This window comes from Rhamphochromis sp. 'chilingali' (genome assembly GCF_963969265.1).
Source record: "Rhamphochromis sp. 'chilingali' genome assembly, chromosome: 15".
Classification (NCBI taxonomy): Eukaryota; Metazoa; Chordata; class Actinopteri; order Cichliformes; family Cichlidae; genus Rhamphochromis; species Rhamphochromis sp. 'chilingali'.
The window spans coordinates 12,469,860-12,483,406 of record NC_137942.1 but is presented as its reverse complement, the minus strand read 5'-3'; the positions used below and the strand labels follow the sequence as shown (position 1 = coordinate 12,483,406).

The 13,547-nt window shown below is 40.1% G+C and overlaps 2 protein-coding genes across 3 annotated transcripts; both read left to right on the top strand.

Moving 5' to 3' along the window:
* The first annotated feature begins 2,749 nt into the window (after positions 1-2,749).
* Positions 2,750-4,271, top strand: LOC308411723 (GTPase IMAP family member 7). The gene has a single exon (XM_080905726.1). It carries the CDS (start codon positions 3,267-3,269, stop codon positions 4,266-4,268), a length of 1,002 nt encoding a protein of 333 aa, XP_080761852.1. The 5' UTR covers positions 2,750-3,266; the 3' UTR covers positions 4,269-4,271.
* Positions 4,272-4,692: 421 nt separating this feature from the next.
* cldnk (claudin k) lies at positions 4,693-11,080 on the top strand. 2 transcript variants are annotated; one of them, XM_080905724.1, is made up of 8 exons: positions 4,693-4,812; positions 6,512-6,784; positions 6,879-6,956; positions 7,063-7,305; positions 7,401-7,527; positions 7,622-7,648; positions 7,887-9,159; positions 9,990-10,153. In XM_080905724.1, the coding sequence occupies exons 2-7, from the start codon at positions 6,515-6,517 to the stop codon at positions 8,429-8,431; spliced, it is 1,290 nt and encodes a 429-aa protein (XP_080761850.1). In that variant the 5' UTR covers positions 4,693-4,812; positions 6,512-6,514; the 3' UTR covers positions 8,432-9,159; positions 9,990-10,153. The 2 variants fall into 2 exon arrangements, with proteins under 2 accessions (XP_080761850.1, XP_080761851.1); XM_080905725.1 differs by lacking the exons at positions 4,693-4,812; positions 6,512-6,784; positions 6,879-6,956; ... (1 more) ...; positions 7,401-7,527; positions 7,622-7,648 and having other exon boundaries at positions 8,427-9,159; positions 9,990-11,080.
* The last annotated feature ends 2,467 nt before the right edge of the window (positions 11,081-13,547 follow it).

Below are 13,547 nucleotides of genomic sequence, written 5' to 3'. Positions count from 1 at the left end.
AGGGTCAGCCAGGTTTTTAGGTTTGCAACATTTGCTTTTGGTGAAAAATATGTATTTTCACACAACATCTTTTCCAGTTTTACCCAAAACGTGAAAACGTTTGCAGCGGTAAGGATTTAAATATATTCTAACGCTAAAGTAGAAATGGAAAGAAACTCCTTGAACTCTTGGGATTTATTATATAACCATGTATGACCTTTACAACCATTAAACACTACGATCAATGTTATGTCATAACAAATCTCTGTAAGTACCATCTTCAGTTATCATTATTATCGCAACATTAATGAACTCCTTGCTTGTGTGGGACTTGCACATGTGTTATGTAACTATGAGACTATCAAAATGAATTATTTCTTTGTTTTTCTTTTCTTTTCTTTTTTTTGACATTTCAGGTCTAACTGTAATACACTCATATTTATATAGCATTTTCCACTCTAACCACTCAAAGTGCCTTTAAACTTCATACTGAATGGCCCTAGCCAGGATTTAACCAGGAACCCTCTCTCTGTGAAGTGAAATTGGTAATCATTGGCATCAAGGCACTCTTTGACCTCTGCTTGTCATGTAGGGTTATATATTATAACTCCTATTCTTTCTTTGCACTAACCTGGTCAAATGTGGCCCTTGAACTCTGTCACCACCACCCCATAACAGACAAGGCACACACAGTTTTGAAGTTTCAAGAGTCCCTAAAATTCATAGTTTTCCTTGATTTTACTAATGGTAGTGAATCTGAAATACATTTGGATAGATACAGGTCAAATCTGACCCCAAATAGACTCACTATATATAAAATTTGCAAAAGAATCAAACAGTATTAAATATTTATAACACGTAGGGTATTTTTGCTGTTGTCAAAGTTTAAAATGGTTCAAATTTGACAACATGCTGGAAGGTGAATAGTATTGTTAGTACGTATTCTATGATTTAGAGGCTGATTTTAGGCTATTTCTGATTAAAATATGATTTATATGGGCCTTATATTGAAAATGATGCAGTTTATTTAGGAGCCTATGAATCATAAGTAATCTTTGTTGGGCACACCTGTTCAACTGCTTGTTATTACTTCTAGGCTGAACTACATTCAGCATTATCAAGATGTCCTAAAACTCTCTGAAAAGGTTTCAGCTGATCCAAAATGCTGCAGCAAGAGTTCTGACAGGGTCCAGAAAGAGACAGCTTGTCTTCATTGGCTCTCTATTAAATCCAGAATCGAATTTACAATTCTGATCCTATCATAAAAGGTCTTGAATACTCAGCCCCCACTTTATCTTAAAAACCTCACAGTACTCTATCACCTCTACAGAGCACTCTGCTCTGAGACATTGGGAGACAGGCACACTCTCTACTTTTAAGATTAGGCTTAAAACTTTTTTTTAAGGCTTAAAGTTTATAGTTAGGGCTGGATCAGATAACCCTCAGTCCTAATGTAAACCTTCCCTTTGTGGGAAGGCTGCTTGGGGATTCCCACAATGCTCAGTGTTTCTTCTTAATTTACCTTTTTAAGTGTTTATACATCACTCAGCATTTAATCATGAGTCATTATTAATATCTGGTTCTCTTCCACAGCGTGTCTTTATGCTGTCTTCCTACCCTCACTCCCAACTGGTTGCGACAGATAGCTGTACCTCCCTGAGCCTGGTTCTGCTGGAGGTTTATTCTTCCTAAAATGAAGTTTTTCCTCTCCTGTCACCAAAGCCATAGCTCATGGGTTCATATGATTGCTGGGGTTTTCCTCTGTTTTCTCTGTATTATTGTATGGTCTTTACCTTACAATATAAAGCGCTTTAAAGCTAGAGTTGTTGTGATTTGGCAATGTATATAATTGAATTGAATAATACAAATATCTGGCACCAACTCAGTGGACCGACACATGTAACCATAGTCAAGACAACCTAGAGACTTTCAAGGGTATGGTTGGGCTGATCCACTGGTAGATTATGTGGGAATTCTTATGAGCATAGCTGATACATTAAATAAAGACACAAGTCTATATTTGGAAAATAAATGTGTGTCCCACTAACACACGATGAAACTAACTAATGAGATATTGATTTTTCCGAAGCCTAGCACACAGACAGTAACACAGCCTAGAACAGCTGCTTTAAAAACGGATTATTTTTTAACTAAAGATTAAAAATATAAATCAGGATTATAGGCAATAAATGTCTTCATCATTCTGATATGACTGCAATCATGGATCCATGTCGGTGCTACTCATCATCAGATGAGTGTGATCCTCACTTGATAATTCAAATCAAAACAAATAACGCATGCATGTATACCTGCTCTCATTTTGTTGCCATGATGCCAGGTCTCTCTTGGAAATGAGATTTTTAATCTCAATGAGATTTTTACCTGGATAAATAAAGGATTAATAATAATAAAATTTACTGCAATATAATTTCCAAAATAAGACAGTGTTCATACATTCAATCAGTAATAAATCTAAAGCTTTAATTACACATAGATTAATATTAATGTCAATAAATGTGAATATGTTCACTGCCAGCTTCCAGCCCTGAGGTCATTTTCCACTTAATGTAAAATCTAGTGACCAGTTATCTAATCAGCAGATACAGTGAGGCAGACAGAGGGAGAGACGAGAAACACACAGGAATATATTTTCACCGAACTCAAATGTGTGAAGTCGGTTCAAGGAAAGGTTTTAATAATTTCCAAATTTAAAAAAAACAAACAAACTACTGAATCTGTGATGTGAAGCTGCCAAATGGATACAAGGAAGAAAGGTAGGCTTTCCATTAACCATGAAAACATGACAAAGAAAGGATTTGATGTGGTTTCTCTTTGCTCTAGGCACAAAGGCACAAAGGGGAATATTCTCAAGTTGCATGTCAGGCAGGGACTGTGGGAAAATACCTAAAGGTGGAGAAGGAGGAGTTGAACCTTGGGTTTAACTTTAACAATAAAAATCAAACTACCCTACTTACTGTTAGATTTTACTGCACACATGTACCATAAGTTATGTTCAGAAAGTAGGATGAACCAGACACATGCACACACAGCCCTTTTCAAACATGCTTTGCATTGCATTGATATCAGAAAAAGTATAAAATAAGACAAACACAAACAATATGGTGTTAATGATGTTAATTGCTGATATTGTAGCTTCTTTTGACATTTTTTTTATTGTTTTCTGAGTTTATTACACACTTAAAAAATATATCTTTATCAATCTGATCCCAATTGAATTTCTGTTTTTTTTTTTCATTTTTAAAGGTGGTGCCATAGAATTAAGGCTCATGGTGGTTGGTAGCAGTGGACCTTCTCAGTTCCTACTAACCAATTCCATACTTGGGAGACAGGTGTTTTCTAAGGATGTCACCAGCCTTTCTGGCAGCATAAAGAACAACGGTGAGCTGGCTGGTAGACGAGTGGCAGTGATCAATGGACCAAACATCTATGATAAGGATATATCTAAACCTAAGAGGAAGATGGAGCTAAGGAGGTCCAAGTGCTTATGTATACCTGGTCCCCATGCATTTCTTGTTGCCTTTGACATGGAGAAAATCTCCCCCAATGATGTGAGAACCTCCAGACTGATGAGGGAACGCTTTGGAAGACACTGTCTGAGACACGCCATGGTCCTCCTGGCCTATGAAGGAAATCAGAATAGAGCTGCCTTGGAAGATAGGGTGAAGAAGACAGATTGGCATCTGCGAGAACTCATCGAGAAGTACGGTGGACGCTTTCACCTTTTCAACAAGAACTGGAGAGATCGAAGTCAGGACAGAGAGCTGTTGAAGAATATAGAGCTGATGGTTGCCTCGTTAGGAGGAGGCTACTTCTCCAGCAGAACTTTCCAGAAGGCAGAGGACTGTGTAAAGAAGGAGGAGAATAAGCTTAGGAAGCAGCGAGCAGCAGAGATAGAGAAGGCATGGGCTGAGATGGAAAAGCAATACATGGAAGAGGAGCTGTACTTCCAGAAGGATGCCTATACGGCTAATATTGGCGCAGAGATTAGAGCTCAAGCGGAGATCGACAACAGCTGGCTCAGGACGTCCCTAGTCAGAGGCCTGGGGACGGGTTTTGTTGTGGGGGCTGTGATGGGTGCGCTGGCCGGGTCTATAGAGGGCCCAGGAGGGATGGTTCTCTATGGGATCATAGGTGGTGCAGTGGGTGGATCAGCAGGGGGAACAGCACAGGTGGCAATAAAGCATATGGACAACAGAATGGCCCCGACTGCCAGACTGAACTTCAACTCAATCTTTATTAACCGCTTCTTTGCAGCTCCTCGTACATGACAAAGGGAACTGACTGATGACCTGATGAAAATAAAAAACTTACTCTTTGTATCCAACTTCTGGTTAGGTAGCTTTCTGACTTACTTGATAACAAACTAGATAGCCGTCTTAAGCCCTCTTTCATCTCAAGAACATACGTGTAGTACGAGACTATTTCGACAGAAAACTTGAAAGGTTTCCAGTGGCATCAATTCAAACTGTGACAACCAGTTTAAACTATAAATAGGCCTATTATAAATAAATGAAGCTGTGATTTTAGCACATTTATAGCAGATTTGTGTGAACACTTTATATTTTATTCAACCTCCACCTCTTCCTGGTGCCCTGCTGTGGATTAGTTGAAGTGCAACTCAAATAACATGTAGGGCGGAGTCTTAGCTGAACACGCCATTGTCTAAAGCGCTGCCACTTTCCTAGACAATCCACATACCTCAGTACACCTGTTCAGTGTGAACCAGTGAAGTTTCTGTGTATTATTAACTAAATTAACAAGTACAAGCCATACAGACACCGCTCCTACCCAGAAAAGATCGACTAAGTAAAGGTAAGATCACATTTCCTTTAATACTTTTTAACAAACGTGTCTGTTTTCACAAAGTTACCTGTGTGCTGATTTCATGTTAGTCCTCTCAATCTTTTATGGCCATGTTGCATAATCGTAAACTGTTTCCTATGTTACAAGGGAGTACAAGGGAGTCTGAACTGAGGATTGCACATTACATTAAAACGATCTTGAGAATTTAGTGAGTTCATTTTTGTTTTGAGTAGTAGCTTCCTCATGACACAAGAAAACTATTTGGCAAATACCAGTTTGACTGCATATTTTGCTGCCTCTGTTTGTTATCTATCTGCTGGTGCTCACACTGGCTGTGACAGTGGCAATCAAAACACGCAGAGATAGAAAGAGATAACGGGGTAAAGTTCAACAGCAGGGCATTAAAGTATAATCATGTCCAGTTGTTTCTGCCTCTTTAGTCTGTGTAGAATGAGAGTAATCCATTCTGTATGAGAACACAATGTTAAAACATGACGCCCTGAATTCCAGTGAAAATATTTCTGCCATGAGTAAATCCGCCTTCTCTCACGCGAAATGTGAGCTGAATCCTGAATTTTTACTGTTGTTTAATAAGCATGGATTTTAAAGTCAAACCTTAAGTATCTGTGTCTAAAATCTTGGGTTGTGGTGGTACTAAGGTGTCTGAAGTGTGATTAGAAAATATCCCACAGGTCATTGCACCAACACCACCAACCTGAACTGTTGATGCAAGGGAGTGCGGATCCATGCTTTTGTTTACTCCAAATTCTGATTCTAACATCTGAACATGGCAGCAAAGTGAAACTGAGAGTCATTTGTCCAGTCTTTTATTGTCTAATGTTGGTGATCCTGTGCAAACTGTAGCCTCCGTTTCCTGTTCATGGTTTACAGAAGTGGCACCTGGTGTGGTCTTCTGCTACTGAAGCCCATCTGCTTCAAGGAGATGCTCTTTTGCATACTTTGGCTGTAAAAAGTAGTTATTTGAGTTATTGTTGCCTTCCTTGAAGCAGTCTGGTCATTCTCCTCTGACCTCTCACTGGATACAATCTCTTTTTCAGACCATTCTCTGTAAAGCCTAGAGATGGTTGTGCAGGAAAACCCCAGTAGCCCAGGGTGATTCTCTGCCAAGTACTATGCTACATCGAATGTCATTTAAATTACGTTCTTCCCCATTCTTATGCTCAGTTTCAACTTCACATCATTCTGACTATTTCTACATGCCTAAATGTATGAGTTGCTGCTATGTGATTGGCAGATTAGATATTTATGTTAACGAGCAATTAAACGGACTCACCTAACAAAGTGGCCAATCAATGTATGACTAATACACTTGAAAATTCATAAAACATACGATAAGCATCTTGTAATATGAGTAACAGTGACTAGTACTTTTGATACTTGTGTACCGTCATAGTGCGCAAGTAAAATCCTGGATGCAGGATTGAGCATTTACACAATTATGTGTTAAAAACACAAATCTACTTTATAGTACTTTATAGTACTTTTAAGTTTGGACTGTTAACAAGATGGTTTCATTGCATTTGTTTATCAAACGACTTCTGTTGGCACTTCTCACTTACTCTTAGGTATCACTTTTGGTTTAGTCTTTGCTTTACTATTCAAACACAACACTCCCTTAAAAGACTTCGATATGCACAGCAGGAAAAAGCTCTGTTTCTTACTTTTTCTGACATAATTTCTTTTTCAGATCATGGCCTCTACCATCTGCTTGCTCCCTGAAAAGCACTTCTTGTGCTTTCTGTGTAGGGACATCTTCACCAGCCCCGTAACCATACCATGTGGACACAGCTTTTGCTTGTCCTGCCTGTCCAAATACTGGACACGACATCAGTTGAAATACTGCCCTCACTGCAGGAGACTGTTCACAGACAATCCTGATCTCAGTGTCAACCACATACTGGCAGACATATCTGAAAACTACAGGAAGTCTCGACCACAGAAACCACCAGATGAGGAAACGGTACTCTTTTGTCTGTTATCTAATAACAGGTAATCTAATCTAATAAATCTAGTGTATTTTTGTGTGCTGATGCAAATCGTTTGCACATTCACAGGTTATAGATGTTAACCAAATGATTCAGGAAAGGGTGCAGAAGATAGAAAGACTGAAATACTCTCTCGGGCTACAAAAGGTGAGTGGAAATATCTATAAAATTTAAACATGTATAACATAATTTATATTTTTTCTTTATTTTCCTTTGATCTGTACATCATTAAATGATGTTGCTGTCCAATCAGAACTCTTACCTCAGAGAGGTGCGAGAGAGTCAGAAGATCTTCTCTGCACTTGTAAATTCTATGGAGAAGAGCCATAAAGCTGTTGTTGCTGCAATTGAGGAGAGGCAGAGAGAAGAGGAGAGCAAGGTAGAAACACTGGTCAAAGAGATCGAACAGGAGATTGAGGAGCTGAGGAAGGAGACCAAAGAACCGGACCCTCAGATCTCTGGTGATCAGAGTGACGACTTGAAGCGACCTGCCAAGGTAAGTTATCTCCATCTACTGCCAAATGCATGATGATGATGATGTGATTTGAAGCATAATTGTAAAATCTTTCCAACACTGCGAATGCTATTTAGCCCTGTGAGATGAAGGACTGGTCCAAGGTTACCATAGAAACTGATCCTTGTATTGGAGTCACCAGAAGAGCACTGTCAGACGTGTTGGAACAAATAAAGTTAGAAGTCAACAGACTCTCCAAAGCTGGTGGGTGGTGCTGTTTTAATCTTGCGTGCATCATATCAATCTTAAAAGATAAATTCATTGACATTCTTTTTTTTCCCCTGTTGTTCATTTTTAGAACTTAAGAGAATCGAGAAATACTCAGGTAAGGTTCTCGCTGTGCAGAAATACATTTTATCAACTTTACAAAAATGATTAGGGATTGAAGATTATTTTTGTGGATAATATCAAAAATATAACCATAATTCAGCTTCATTTTGAGTTCAAAATTTAACTGCATGAATTTTCAGCTGTTGTGAATAGCTGAAAATGAACGAGCACTGTTTGACTAATTCTTGACTTTTTGCTCTTTTTCTCCTTTCTTTGCTCTTTTTTCTTTTTAGTGGATGTTAACCTAAGTGCTAAAACAGCAAACCCTTTCCTTTGGGTCTCAGATGACAGAAAGCAGGTGAGGCACACGGATAAGCTTCAGGAAGTACCGGAGAACCCCAAGAGGTTTGACAGAGTGGGAAATGTTCTGGCCAAAGAAAGCTTCGCTGGCGGGAGGTGCTACTGGGAAGTGGAGGTTGGGGAGAAGATAGAATGGACCCTAGGTGTTGCCAGACAGTCCGTAAACAGGAAAGGCAAGTTCACAGTGTGCCCTGCAAATGGTTTCTGGACCTTAAGCCTGAAAGCTGGAGGCCAGTACATTGCAAACACCTCTCCTGTCACCCAGTTGGCTCTAGACCAACGACCCAAGAAGTTTGGAGTGTTTCTGGATTACAACGAAGGTCGTGTGTCCTTCTACTGCGCAGACTCTGGAGTCCACATTCAGACCTTCACGGATAAGTTCACAGATCGGCTCCATCCATTCTTCAGTCCTGGTCGCATGCATGGAGGCAGAAATGCAGCTCCTCTAGTCATCTGCTCAAGTTTTTGCAACATCTAAACCTCATTCCAGTTTAAAAAGAGTTACTTGTTGGTTCTTGTTATCTCCTTAATATTTATCTAGCGTGATTAGTGTGTTTATTTATTTACAAAGCTATTGAACAATGAGCCACATTTTCCCTGTCAGAGCAGGCTACTGAACAAGATGGTGCAAAAGGACTACGTCAGTACACTTGAAAACTTCAATGAAACGCATAAACAGACTGAAAAAAGAAAAAAGTGTGGCAGTAAATAATAGATGGCTGTCATAAATGAACAAGTGAGTGAAAGTAGAAAAAAGAGGATTGCTGAGTTGGATGGATGCGCGGGGCTGCAGGGTTGGGACAGAGGTTGACGAGAAGCAGGGAAAGCGGGGGGGAGGGCACAGTAAAACAGCAGGGCATTGTGCCCGTACACCAGGCACTGGGAGACACACTCAAACACATTCACGCATTCACACACCGACAGAGTCGTGCACAGAAGTGCGTGCTTCAGCCCACCGCCACACAGACACACTGGCATCTCGCAGGGCAGCCCCATCTCCAGTCCTGTCCTGGGTGTTGGAGCTGAGAGACAGAGAGCCTCCCCTGCTCTCTGGCCTTCCTGTTGGCTGAACTGAATTCTCAGGGCTGTCATTCACAACTTCAGGCATTCACAGCTCAACTACAAAACCTACGGAGCTTCAGGCAAACCGTAAACTGTGAATCATCTCCGGGAGGAGCAGTGAAAGTTCAGCGACCTCTATTTCAGGTAAATATTCCTCATAATAACCATTTCATTAATATTGTTTGGACATTTCCAAATGTCAGAAATGTCTTCACTATGGCTTAAGAGCAAATTAATGCTATGTGCTTTGTTAGTTTGTTAGTTTCCAACACATGTATGTACTGGAAGTGGCTTTTCTTCCATTGTGTTATCTGCAAAACTTCCTAGGAATGAAATGGACATTTTAGTAATGAGATCTGGGAATATTCCAGGGCCCTCTGTTATTTTAATATGGTTTATCCACTGTCATCTGCACCAAACATCACAATAATCTTTAAGAATTAGTTTTACTGGAGTCAAAACTCAAACTAAATAACTGAACTAAATAGTAAAATGCATCCCATTGGTCCTCAATGTCCTGCTGCATATGTATCGATCTTGTTATGAATGGATCGTATAAACAGTATTAGTAAAATTGTAGCTGTAACAAACAGAAGACACAGGTTCTCCTGGCCCACTCTACAGGCTTTCATGAAAGCTGCTTGTGTTCCGAGTCTCCTCATGTTTTTCTGAGATAATCCACCACCCGGCAAGGCGTAGCTCGACACCCACAGTCATGTCAAAGAAAGCTATTCTCTGCAGTTCTTACTGGAATCCAACAGGCCTCCCAGCCTGATTCCAAATATTTATGATAACTATATGCTCCAATAGTCTTTTCATACTTTACTAATGTTATGCTAGTGGTTGTTGTGGTAAATAACAACAGCATGTGATGTAATATCCAGTGTGTCTCTGAGCGTTTTCTTGCACTGCTTGTTTGATTACTAAGAGAATAACCCGGCTGGTGCGACTATTTTATGTTTTGTTAATTTTAGGATATCAATCCACATCAAACTGACCTCATCGACGCCATCATCCACAGACGGCGGAGTGGACCACGGCATTTCGAGCAATATAGACTGTCACATTTCTTTGTGGGACTATAAGTTTGGCCTGTGCAGAGACTAATATATCAGAGACAAGTCCATCTGTCTTTCGCCATGGCTACCACGGGCATGCAGTTGCTGGGTCTGATCCTTTCCATCGTGGGCTGGGTGGGTGGGTTAATAGTTTGTGCCATCCCCCTGTGGCGGGTCACCGCCTTCATCGGTAACAACATAGTGACAGCTCAGATCATTTGGGAAGGCCTTTGGATGAATTGCATAGTGCAGAGCACAGGTGAGATCCAGTGTAAGGTGTACGATAGCTTGCTGGCTCTGCCCAGCGACATGCAGGCCGCCCGCGGCCTCACTGTGTTGTCCATCCTGCTCTGTGGCCTGGCTCTGGCTCTGGGGGTCCTAGGAGTCAAGTGCACTAAATGCATCGGCGTAAACAGCCTTAAAGCCCGCATTGCTCGCATTTCTGGCTCCCTTTTTGCCATCGCGGGGTTTCTTTACCTTGTGCCCGTCTGCTGGACTGCCCACTCCATCATCAGGGATTTCTATGATCCACATGTGGCAGCTCCACACAAGCGTGAGCTCGGCCCTGCCCTTTACATCGGCTGGGGGGCATCAGCCTTGCTTCTAATTGGGGGGTCACTGCTCTATGCGGGGTCAAGTCCTCCCGGAATCCCAGGCTCTCCCACTTTCAGCAGTGGAGAGAGCAGTCCACGCAGGGCACCTGCCACACAAGTCAAAGGTTATGTCTAAAATGTCTGAAGGCCTTCCACAAATCCACCCCGAATGATGTCAAACCTGTCTTTTCTCCTCTTGACATTGATTCATGTAATTATTTTTTATTAAGTGTCACTTTTCTTTTGTTGTCTTGAGAAACGTCACAGGAGGCTGAAAACTGAACTTGTTTTATTATGTCATACCTGATACCCTTCAATAACACTCTTTCTCTGTCTGCCAGTTAAATACAATAAACGTTGTATGCTCTGTGGAGGAAAAATGGTGTGTGTTTACATTTGTACCATTACATATATTAAAGCTCCTCAAAATACTTGTTTTACAAGGAAAAACCTTTGAGTCATTTATGTAAACACTACGAGGGGTTCTGCTGAATGGAGAAGAACAATAGAACAATGGAGATGTGTGTGCATTAGCATGTGGTGCCATATTTTTCAGTGTGTGTGTGTGTGTTGTCCTGTCTTCCATCTCATTTTCCTTATCTGAGTTACTCTATACGGCGGGAACAAAGAAAAATACATGATCCTTTTTTCACTTCATAAAGATCCTGCTATTTCTTCTAATAAAATCACACATTGCTCCAGCAGATAACTGTATGATAACAAGCAAAAACCAGATTGAGCCTGAATCACTATCTGTCTTTGCATGTGTTCATGTAGTACAATTCCAAGCACCATCTTTATTCATGAGATATTATCCTTGTTCTTAAACCTGATTGATTGCACTGTAGGTGACTGTAAATATAATCGTAGTTGTGCGGGCATGCATTAATCTATCAGTTCCTTTGCTTTCTGTCTGTGACAGCAGAAGACAGAGCAACACAATGCCACTCTATAGTGCATTACAGCACCACAATAACAATAGCCACTAGTGTTCCAAGTGCCAGGTAGTGACTCACACATGACCTAAGTAGGCCTTTACCAGTGCTGGTAGAGTAATGATGTGAATACTGTAAGTCTGTGGCATTTTACTGTATGCTTACAAAGAAGACAACAGAGGGAGACGAGTGCACTAGTTACATTGTAAATAATGAATGGAGTGCTTCAAAGTGGCTTCGAGGTATGGTGTCAATGCAGTTCTTAACAATGACAGTAACAAAGAGTTAACACAGAAGTTGATTACATGAAAGTGAATTAATGAGTGTATCATTTACAAGGAGGCGATAACTGCACACGTCACTGATGCATTTGAGACTTTGGGCAACACTGATGTGTGTCCAGTTCATCTCAGATCTGCTTTCTAGAGCTCTAGAGTTCCCTGAGTAAATACAAACACTGATAATTGTCTGTGAAGTCTTTTGGTGTGAGTGCTGTAGTATGTGTGAAGTGGGGTATAGTTCTTTTCTCTTTCCTTAGGCTGTAAAAATCAAGGGTACATGTGCAGAAAATGTGAAATAAAGACAAACAAACAAAAATGATATTGGGATTTGGTTGTTTCCAAAGTCAACATAACCTTAAAATAAATGTAGCCTAATGAATTGAAGAAAAAAGAAACGTTTTTCCTAAAGATATTTTCATAATCGCATATGTATGTTCAAGTTTTAACATAATTTAAAACCACTTTCTTAAAGTCAGATTCTATTCATCGTTCCTCCATTTATTCGATTCAAGTTCTGGCTGGCTGGAGCCCATCTGTCTTAGGTGCACTCTGGACAGGTCACCAGTTCCACATAGGAAGGCCCCAGTTGGCCTGTGGATTTGAACCCAAGATGTTGCTGCTGTGATCATCACATCATCATCATCACCCTGCTGCCAAAGTCAGATTCCTACATGCAAACTCTTACTCAGATAGAAGGTATCAAGAAATAACTCACTGTTTGTCTGTGTTAGACCGTTACATAAAACTGGAGGATTTTGATCATGCTTTTAAGTGATTTACTGCATGTCAAAATGTCCTGGAGTGCAGAAAGATGATCATGAAAATCAAAACTGCCATGGGTGTTTAATTACATTTTTGGATGTTATTGTGCCTTGAGCACCAACTAATACACATCACTTTACACTTATGAAAGTTCAATTTGCTTTATCAAAGAGCATAATTAGTGTGAATGCTTGAAAAGCATTCACAGTATTGTTCTTCTAATCTTTAAACTATTTTATTATCTATTCCGTACGTTTTTTGTACTCTATCTCCTTCAAAACCGTTCAACTTAGAAAAACCATTCAAACACCGTTAGATTCCTCTTCTTTTGGACATGACTGCTTCTATTTTTCTCATTTTTAACATTTATATTTTTAAAATTATTCAACTTTTTTCAACAAAAATTTCCCATGTATTTCAATGGAGAGACGCTTCAAATTCTCATTCAACTTACTCTTCTTTAAACTGTATCTACTTCCACATACATTGACGTAGAGCCACCATTCAAACTTTAAAACGAAGACAAGACGTTCAACTATCCAACTTGTATTTATCTTTTCAATATCTATTATACTTTTTCTTCAGTTCCAGTTTAAGTTTCATGATGTCTTTTCACCCGTTTCAGAGTTTATAATGGGTGTGTATGGGACGGAATGTTGGGGCTAGAGTGAGACAGCTCAACTGCTAGAGTGAGAGGAGCAAAAAAATTAATCTTAAAATCTTTTTTAAAACTGCTGCTGTGTCCACAGCGTTTACTGTACAGGTATGATTTTACCCTCAAAACGTAGCCATCGCTGTCCTCTTTCATCCAATGTGTTTACTATTGTACTAGGTGTTATGGTTCTTTTATAAATGTCACCAATGCACAGCCTCCTCCCTCCAACTCTTCCATAGACTCTAATG

Bases quoted from the DNA above. Each gene is read 5' to 3' on its own strand.
- LOC308411723 (XM_080905726.1), top strand. From the start codon at position 3,267: ATGGTGGTTGGTAGCAGTGGACCTTCTCAGTTCCTACTAACCAATTCC.
- cldnk (XM_080905724.1), top strand. From the start codon at position 6,515: ATGGCCTCTACCATCTGCTTGCTCCCTGAAAAGCACTTCTTGTGCTTT. The intron at 7,528-7,621 runs GTGGGTGGTGCT...GTTCATTTTTAG, and splicing joins CAACAGACTCTCCAAAGCTG to AACTTAAGAGAATCGAGAAA. The intron at 7,649-7,886 runs GTAAGGTTCTCG...TTTTCTTTTTAG, and splicing joins GAGAATCGAGAAATACTCAG to TGGATGTTAACCTAAGTGCT.